The following is a 10,228-nucleotide window of genomic DNA, read 5'->3' on the forward strand; positions in this document are numbered from 1 at the left end:
AAAATACCAAAATAGATAAAATATGCAAAATATAGACATGAATTGCAATTTAGACATTGAAAACAGACTAAATAAGGGCCTTAAAATAAAGCAAAATCCGAGCGTATCAAGTATCTTGAAACTGCAATATGTTTTTACTTACTTCCAGTAGGTTTTGAAATAATTCAACACATGCTTCATTCGAATTCATTAAACTGGAGTTTTACGTACTTCTAGTAATTTCAACTAAGTCTTGGGGCATTTATATTTAATAGGTATCTGGGATGGACTATACTAGTTATGAGTTGGGCTGAAGTTTTGATTAAGTTTGGGCCTGCAGATTGAATAATAAACTTGGTCGGGATTAAATCTTGAAAAATTGATTTTTATCATGTAAATCAAGTATAAAATTAGTGCAATATCAGGTTTTAATCGTGTAATATTGGGTTCAAGTCATTCTCGTGTCGTGTCAACCAATATTATATTGTATCGTTAACGGGTTTGGGTCGTATTTAGATTTGAAGGTAGCAGGTCGAGTTAGAGAAGATATCCAAAGACGTACATAAGCTATTTTTTTTAAGCAAAGAACCTTTTCATATTTACTTTTACAAAATATTAAAAACTAAATAATGTTAAAAATAAATTTTTAGAGGATGGAAAGTTGGAGAGTAAGAGGATGTATTTCAATATTATGAATGAATACAAACTCCAAATATATACTATCTATCTAATATGCGGTTCGACTCTTATTTCGCGATCCGGGAAAGAACCAACAAAGAAAACCCGGAAATGAGCTTATCTATCACAATTATTTGAAGCATCAGAAGCTTCTATTATTATAGCAGTAAATTAACAAAAAATTAAACACCCAAACAAGCAGACATATAAGCTGATAATAATGGAAATTTAGGCTCCACAATATTCCTTGAGAGCATCAATCGAAGCCCTACCAGCATCTGTGAGGGTAAAATCATTGAACTTATAGTAATCAAAAGGCTTGTAGAGCAAAGGGTGATCTTCATCCACCAACTCTTCCGGAGTCTTAATCACGCACCCGTCTTCTTTCGCAACAATAAACATACCGCTAGTGTATCGAGTTTCATCCCCGCTCAGCACCACCTTGTGGATTGGAGCATGCAGTCGCCCGTTTGTCCATGCCTGTAAATGACGCGTATCGGTGAAGTAAAATATGAGATTCATTACAAATGAAAAGGCCAAAAAGTTATAAAAAAAAATTATGATCTCCATTCATGAAAAAATAGTCTCAGCGGTAGATGACGAAGGAAATAGATGTTTTGAGTACGTTGTTAAAAAATGGAAAAATAAGATTATTTTTTGTAAACGAGGATAGTAGTAACATACTTGGAGACAGGTCGCGACTAGGACAACGAATGAATCGAGTGATGTTGTATCTCCAGGGATCCAAGTTTTGCCATCTTTGGTAAGAATCTGCAAACCCTTAACATGACTGAACTCATGTATTGTGGTGATGAAGTTCTTGTCTATATGGTCACGTAATGCGAGCGTTGAGTGAGGCGTTCGAGGTGGGTCGTACTTCTGGAAACGAAAGAGGTAATCCGTGGAGTTGAAGTGTTCGTCTATGTATTTTTCCAATCCAAGACTCTCCAACACCATCCGCCTCACAATCTTGTCCATTTCAGATAGTTTCTTACAATATAATTGTAAATCTTTGCTGTTACAATAGTACAATCAAGAAGGAAATAATTTGTCTTAATGCACAATTTTTTTAGTCAAAATTTAATGTTAGATGAAAACTTAAAATATAATGCACCCAGTTGATGTTTGCAAATAAACACAAACAATATTCAACAAAAATTTAATGTAAAAAGGAAACTATGTAGAACACTAGTATATAAGTATCATATGCGAAACTATTATATGAATCTCAATAGTCAATTCATCAAAAGTTAGCAACATTAACCTTTTTAGTAGATCCACATGTAAAAATGGCCATCAAGATGGTAATATTAATAAATTAAATTTTAAAAAGGATTAAACCTGAAAGTGGGATTGCCTTGATCAGGCCACATGAGGTTGGTGAAGGTGTCGACTACGTGAGGCGAGAGGGCGCCATCGATGCCGATACTTTCTATAAGTGGACCGGAATGATTATGGCCAACATAGCCATGTAAAGGTCTGTGTGAATTTTTGTTAAGTTCTTTGATGGCTAAAGGGAGATCTAAAATTTGTTGAATCCCATCACCAATTGATTTCCTCAACTCAAGAGGAATGTTACTGAATGTAGCTTCAAAACACCCATATTCTTGAAGGGCTTCTCGAATTTGGATTTTGGTTGATTCCCACCTTGGAGAATCATTTTCTCCTAGGTTGCTCAAATCAATCAAAGGAAGCTTCATGCTTACACCACTCATTTTTATGAATAAATACCTATGTAGCTCTCTTCTTGTAGGAAAACTCAAATGATCTTGGTCGTGGTTATGGTATAATTTTCTTTTTATAGGGCTATTTATAGATCATGGTTGTGGTTATGCTTTGTTCGGTTTGCAAGATTGTACCCGAGATTAAATTTGTAGTGTGTTTGGTTCATGAGATTCAATCCCACAACTCAATCTTAGATAGATCATGAGGTAATTAGTCATAGCTAACCCCTACGACTAAAATAATCTCACAACTCAATCTTAGGTTATATCTTGGTATTATTTTATCTTGGAAACCAAACAGTTGGCGGTTAAATTATTAATTAAAATGCTCATTTAGTAGGGATTGGTAAGCATAAATACTTGTTAACATAGTACGGACCGAACTAACCTAATCTAATCTAATACAGGCTCAAATATGACCCACAACAACTAACTCTATACTACTACTACTACTATTTTAACTATTTGTACTTTAATTTTAATCTTTTTAAAATTATATTCGCTTAATTTATTTATATATTTTTCAAAATCTCTTTGCAATTGATTTTTTTTTAAATAATTTTAGGAAGATAAATTTGAATATGCATAATTAATGTTTAATCTGTCTCATATAAATAGTCCACTTCTATATTTGGTGACTTTTTTCTCTAATAAAGTGGAGTTCATTCTCCACTACTTCAATCACTTTCTCTCTCAATTTCTCTCATATTTTACCAATTTTGCATCAACCCATGTCATCCCAAAAGTGTCTAATAAATATATAAAATACAGTTAAAATTGGAAAATTATAGGAATGTATATGATTTAATTTTCAAATAAACCAATTTTTAATTTGGAGTACTACAATTAAATAAAAAAATTTCAAAAATACATTTTAAAAAAAATGATAAAACAATACTTTAATTTATGGGTTACCCAACCTAGCTTGGGCTAGATTGAGTCTAAATTTATAGAAAGATAATGCAGCCCAATCTAGCCTACTTTAGTCATGGACCTGGGTCTAGAATGGTCTGGGCATGCGCCGCCAATTGACAACTCCGAAAAAGATGTAATGTGATGGTTGAAATTTTATTTGCATTGAAAAAAGATATTAATCGAATCTCAATAGATGTTCTTAATTTTATTTTATTTTTGATAAAAAGAAAATTACTAAAGTCAAGCAAGCAAAGGGAAACAACCCTAACACACAAGAACTAAACACACCCAAACTAACTCCAAAAGTAAAGATAAGCTAAAAAATAAAAACATCTATGTCAGGGCTCTAGCCTCTAGGTATAAAAAACACACACCAACCCAAAAATGTTTACCTGTTGTTGATAGTTTGGAATTTTGTTTATAATTTAGTGGGCAGAAAGTAACTCTGGAAGAATTTTGTCGAACTAATTTTAAAGCCCGAATTAGAGACTAAATTAGGGTCATTAGGTGTACCTAATTGAGTAGTTTTTTTTATGAGATTCGCTGATCTGTAAATTATTTTGTTATTCATTACAAACTCATTTTACTTCATTGTAATATGTTCATTATATCCTTCCAGTACGTAGTACCTTGAAACTGCAGTATATCATTCGAATTCATTGAACTGGATTTTTACTTACTTCTAGTAGTTTCAACTAAATCTTGGGGGATTTATATTTAATAGGTATTTGGGTTGGACTATACTAGTTATGAGTTGGGCTGAAGTTTTGATTAAGTTTGGGCCTGCAAATTGAATAATAAACTTGGTCGGGATTAAATCTTGGAAAATTAATTTTTATCATGTAAATCAAGTATAAAATTAGGTTTAATCGAGTAATATCAGGTTTTAATCGTGTAATATTGGGTTCAAGTTGTTCTCTTGTCGTGTCATCCAATATTATATCGTATCATTAACGGGTTTGGGTCGTATTCGGATTTGAAGGTAGCAGGTCGAGTTAGAGAAGATATCAAAAGACGTACATAAGGTAAATAAATTCCGCCCATCCAAAAAACATTTCTCGATCGGTCACTAAATTCAAGGATTTAATTGGAGTATTGCAGCAATCATTACTACTAGATAGAAATATAACTATAAACTTAATTCCATTAGTTCATTCACTATTTGGAAGAACAAAGATTTTTGAAAACTTTTTGAAAACAAGAACATTTGAAAGCAATAAACAACTAATTGCAACAAATTAAAGAGGTAAAAATATGAGAGATAAGAGAATTCTTGCAATTAAAAGAGGTAAAAATATGAGAGATAAGAGAATTCCAGGGATGTGCGTTCACAGTTGTGGTTGTACAAATTCTAACTACAATACCATAGCACAGTTTATACTTCGATAGAACGAGTCACACAAGTTATGTCCAGGCGGTACAAGCGTAGATTACTAACACCAGGGTTGTCAATCCTAGATCTGTAACTCCTAAAAGCTCCTAACACCATTGAAAAGTCCTCACTCTCAACTAACAGTGTCGTTTTAAGGAAAGCTAATTGTAGTGTCTATTAAGTGGATCTAACTGACCAACCTCCTCTCACGATTATGTACCAAGTTATATTAAGTCTTCATCGAATGTGTCACTCAAGCATGAAGTATTACGAAATAACTTAAGGAAGAAACGAAATAAAAATAAAACGGATATTAAATAGAAAAAGGAATTGTATAACCAAAGTCGTTACTAACACATCCCTGGAATCCAATTAATTTAGTTACACATGATAGAATAAGCTAAAAACATAGAATGAAGGGAAAACAAAGTGAACATAAGAACTAAAGCAATAAAACCCAAAGGTTGAATCCTTGTAGCCTTGATCTTCTCTTGATTCCGTTTTCAACCTCTTGCACAATGAAGAACTTTCTTAATTTTATGCTCTAGAATTATAAGGCAAAAAGAAGATGCTAATGAAGAGGTTTGAGGGGGTATTTATAGTGGGAAAATCGAATCCTATCAGATATGGTAAAAGATGGCTATGTTTGGTAAATCTTGAAGAGAAAGTAGGTCATGCGTCGTGTTTACGCAGCGGGCCGCTGCACCTTGGAAAACGGTCGCTGCGTAATGTTTGTAGCCTCTGCCCTTTTGGATAGCGGTCGCTATTCTACGTTGTAGCAGTTGCTGCAAATATTCCAGTAGCTTCGGAAACTCCTCGAGCGGTCGCTGGACGTGTTCTCCTTTTCAGCACAACTTTCTCCGGAGCAGGCCGCTATTGGTGTAGCGGTCGCTAGGCCCCAGTGGTCGTTGCGCATGTTGCAGCGTACCGCTGGACTTCAGAAACGCTCAAGATTTCCATCTTTGACTTTTTCCTGCCTTTTTAGGCTCACATATGCACATATCTCACAAAACACATCAAAATACCAACATATAGAAATTTTTATGCAAAATATGGACATGAATTGTGATCTTGACATAAAAAACAGACCAAATAAAGGCCTTAAAACTAGGGATGTCAATCTAGCCTGAAACCCACGGGTCGATCCGAATTACCCGGTAAAATCATAGGGTTAGGGTCAGAAAATCGCAACCCATATTCAGAAGCGGGCTACATGGGCTAACCCGTTCGGGTTATGCGGGCTGGCCCGAGTGGGTTGCGGGTTAGCCCACGGGTTGAGCATTTAATATAAAAATATAATTAAAATTTTGGATTATATACTTATATGAAGTACATTTGGTAATATCAATATTAAATACAAACATTGATATGAAGAATATATGGTAATTATGTCTTCTCTCTCCAATTGAAAGTTAAGGTTATATGAAATGCATTATTTCCATTTACTTGTAGTATGATTCATGTATGATATTAATTAAACGATATGTTTATCTATTTTGTTTCAATTTTCAATTGCTATTATTTTCTTTCTCTTAATCACTTTGATAATACTTTACTATTTACGACAATTTTCTTTTTAATAATTTAGAATATTGGATTGCATAGAAAGTAACATATAAGATTACTATTGACCCGAAAAGCCCGTGGGTTAGCTCGAAACCCGAAGATTTAGGGTTAGGGCCAAAAATTTATAACCCGAGAAATTCACAGCCCGAATAACCCGCACCCAAATAGCCCGACAATCCGAGTGGATTGGCCCAAACCCGAGCGGGTTAGCCCAATTGACATCCCTACTTAAAACAGTGCAAGATTCGAGCGTATCAACTCCCCAAACTTACATTTTTGTTTGTCCTCGAACAAAACAATAAAGACACAAGAATAGACACACGAAATGCATAAGGACTAGACGTCGTAATTGCCTCAAAAGATGAAAGAATAGATTAAGCATGAATTAACGCAATCAAATCAAGCAACGCTTATTAGTGCACTTTCATTACTAACTCGTGGAACACCTTGAACTCATGCACTCACATGTGGCAAACTTCCAAAGATATGAAGTGTTCTTTCTCTCACTCTTAAAGTGTATAAAGGTTAGTTTATAGCACTCAAATCATGCATCATGCAAATTGTCTAATCCCTCATCTACTAGAATGTGATTAAGCATCAAAAGTTCAAAAGGTCTTTATTTTTTGTTGTAATGTAGGCACTAACAATAATTTCTTGCAACCCCCTGCAGGATTTAGCGTTGGCAAAGGAAGAGTAGTTGAAACAACCAAAAAGGAGGAGAAGTATGACCAAGGGATCACAAGGATCTTGGAAGTAATCCACAAGACAGGAAGGTTAATGACACTAAGATCGGAGTGATTGAAGCTAGGATAAACAACCTCAAGCAAGGAATGAACACGATCTCAACTGCCATAGCCAACATCAACACTCAAATGGAGCAAATCCAAAAGAAGTTGGATGAAGATAGGGAAAAAGCAGCCGCACGAGTAGAAGACATCAACAAGAAGTGGGTGACAAAGCAGAAAACTGGGGACTGCCCAGTCGCCGGTGGACCGCCACCACCACCGCATCGGGCCACCGCTGAAGCACCGAATGGAGTCTGCCCCGCCGCCGGCAGACCGCAACCATCACCGCGGCGGGCCGCTGAAGCTACTTGGGATGTGACAGTACAAGTGTAGTGTGTGTGCAAGTGTTGCGATATTCAAATAAGGCAGGTTCCCCAGATCCAGCAAGTCCACTAGATCACTTGGTCTAGGAACTCGTAGGTTGTGCGGAATCCCGGTCGTCGGACACACAAGTACTTCCCCGCTTCAAAAACCCTCAACCACTTTACTAAACCTAGTATAGCGAAGTAGGGATCAATCCCACAGAGAAGGATGTGTAAGACTCGTAATCAAGGATTTGGGAGTATTTTTGGTGTTGGCTGCTGCCACGCATTTTCTTGGGTTGAGGAAAATTAAAATTAACTTGACTTGGGAATATTAGAAAGAAACTTAACCTAACAGCTACACCTAGGAGAAGCAAGAGTACGACTGGAAAGTGGCAGAATAACTAACTCTCGTACTAACTGACAGTGACATCGTCTTCAACAACCAAATTCGCATAAAACTTCTTGAGAAAACACATAAGCAAATCAAAAACAGGGCTACTAACTTGAAATCAAATCTATGCATAAATAACGAAGAACTTAACAGATCTGCATACCTAGACGAAGTGAAATAGAAAACAAAGGAAATAAAACAAGTCTATCAACTACTGTTTCTTTCACACGCCAAAACCAACTTCAGACGCTAAATCCACTCCGGATCCAAGCGTCCGACACGGACTCCAAACAGAAGAAATTCTCCATCACGTCAGATTTACAAATTTAAGCTCCGAACACTCAATCAACCACAGATCTGTCACCAAATTCCACATCAAACACCTCAATAACGAAATAAGCAGAGATCGACATAGCAATTTAAGAATTACGCTAACAGCAGAGAGATCTAAGCAAAATAACTTGAAATTAAACAGCTAAACTCAGATCCATGAGCGATAAGCAGTTAAACATCATCAACATCAAAGTCGACTCCCAAAAGTGAAGTTCGACGGTGGAAACTAGCAAAAACAGCTGAAATTAAAACAATTGTATCTTCGCCCTCACTAGGACGGTGTTACCAAACTCGAGATCTTTAGAAAGTACCCCCCCTATCACGATTATCCCCAGAATTTTTCCCAAGTGTGTGTGTAAATGTATGAGCTAAGAAGAGTAAAAACTATCTATCATTGCGCTGCATGCTCCTCTCTATTTATAGGCGTTTTAGTGGGTCCAGCGAGGTATTGATAATGACTTTGTTGCCCTCAGCTGTAGACTCCCTTTATCACGCCAATTTCCTCGTAATTCCTGCTCATTTCGTTCCATTCTCCTGCTAGACCATCTCCTCCATAACTTCCTCGATCTAGCCATCTTCTTCACACACCTGGCTTAGGAAACGTGTTAGACCCAGCAAATTATAACATTACTTTGCACATACCGATGCATGAAATTAGCCTTATCAGCCGCCATTGAGACGGCAGTACCACCTACTCAACAGAGACTCGTGCGACACAACGGGATTGTGCTACCTTTCCAACCAAAGGGGAAGTTTAAACTTGAAGAGCAGTTCAAACATGTTTTGTAAAGTTCATACTAACATTCCTCTAGTTGAATCGTTGCAGGAGATACCTAAATATGCGAAGCTACTAAGGGAGGCGGTGATGAGGAAAGGGCAGTGAAGCAAAGAGATCCGGGCCAATTCATTATCCGATGCCGGATTGGAGAGGGAAATGTTGACAAGACCATATGAGATCTAGGATCTTCCATCAATCTTATGCCACTGAAGTATTACGAAAAGCTCAACATTGGGCCGCTCAAAACTTCAGATGTGACACTAAGGTTGGCCGATAACTCGTCCATCAAAATTGTAGGTATGATTGAGAATGTCTTAGTTAAAGTCGATGATTTCATTTTCCCCGCCGACTTTATTGTGCTTGACATGAAACTAGACAAGAACGTCCCTCTAATCTTAGGGAGAGATTTTCTTGCCACTTGCAAAGCTTTGATTGATATAGGTCGTGGCGAGATCACGATAAGCGATAACTATAGCCACTCCACCTAAAAGATTGAGAGCGAGATGCTCAAGTTTGAGGAGGCAAAGCGGGTGAAGATGGAACGCCAGTGCAGGGCAGTTATGGTCATGAATTCGACAAAACCTCAAGACCCATTTCAAGTGGAGAATCCTTCTACCTCCACTATCTACATTGTCAATGAGGTAAGACGTTCTCCCAAAAAGAACGATACTAACCCCTCTACCTCTATTAAGCAGAAAAAGAAGCAAAAGAAGAAGAAAACACCCAAGGAGGACCCCGAGATATACGTTGTCAAAACCAGTTAGGGGAAGTACAAGTGGTGGAAGAAGCTAGGAACCAAGTTGCACCCTATGCCAATTTTCAGCACTTGGGTCGTTGATCCGCCCAATTAGTGGGCCACTTCAAGTCGAGCTAACGACTAAAAACAAAAGCGCTTGTTGGGAGGCAACCCAATTTCTTTAATTTTGTTCTTTTCTTTATTTTTTTCTGTTTAATTTAAAAAAAAATTACGAGTGGCGGTCGCCGCACTTAACACGGCGGTCGCCACATGTGTGTTCACATGTGCAGGATAGGTCGGGCTTAGGGCAGGCTTAGGGCAGGCTGGAGTAACCGTTGAACGGGCCGTAGCGGCCCGCCAGGACGCGTTGTTTATGAAAGCCCGTGTGGCGGCCCGCCACGCATCATGCGGTGGCCGCCGCACGCAGTCCAGAAACGAGAAGACATTATTTAAGGTATGTTTTCCATTCCTTTTCCCATTCTTTCTCAAATTCCTTCCTTGCACACAACCCCCACCTTTATAAATCACCAAAATCACACACTCACACTCTTATTCTCTCAATTCTCTCCAAATTTAGAGCTCTTCTTCTACAATTCTCATCAACACAAGGTATGAATCCTAACTCAATTTCTGAGCTTTGTTTCAATTCTTTCATGGATTTTGGTT

The 10,228-nt window shown here is 37.4% G+C and overlaps 1 protein-coding gene across 1 annotated transcript; it reads right to left on the reverse strand.

Annotated features, from left to right (window-relative positions):
- Positions 1–640: 640 nt before the first annotated feature.
- Positions 641–2,430, reverse strand: LOC125203734 (probable 2-oxoglutarate-dependent dioxygenase AOP1). The gene is made up of 3 exons (XM_048102159.1): positions 1,999–2,430; positions 1,342–1,672; positions 641–1,137 (listed from the first exon to the last, which is right to left on the reverse strand). Exons 1-3 carry the CDS (start codon positions 2,370–2,372, stop codon positions 886–888), a joined length of 957 nt encoding a protein of 318 aa, XP_047958116.1. The 5' UTR covers positions 2,373–2,430; the 3' UTR covers positions 641–885.
- Positions 2,431–10,228: the final 7,798 nt, after the last annotated feature.

Source organism: Salvia hispanica, chromosome 2 (genome assembly GCF_023119035.1).
Source record: "Salvia hispanica cultivar TCC Black 2014 chromosome 2, UniMelb_Shisp_WGS_1.0, whole genome shotgun sequence".
In the NCBI taxonomy this organism is placed as follows: Eukaryota; Viridiplantae; Streptophyta; class Magnoliopsida; order Lamiales; family Lamiaceae; genus Salvia; species Salvia hispanica.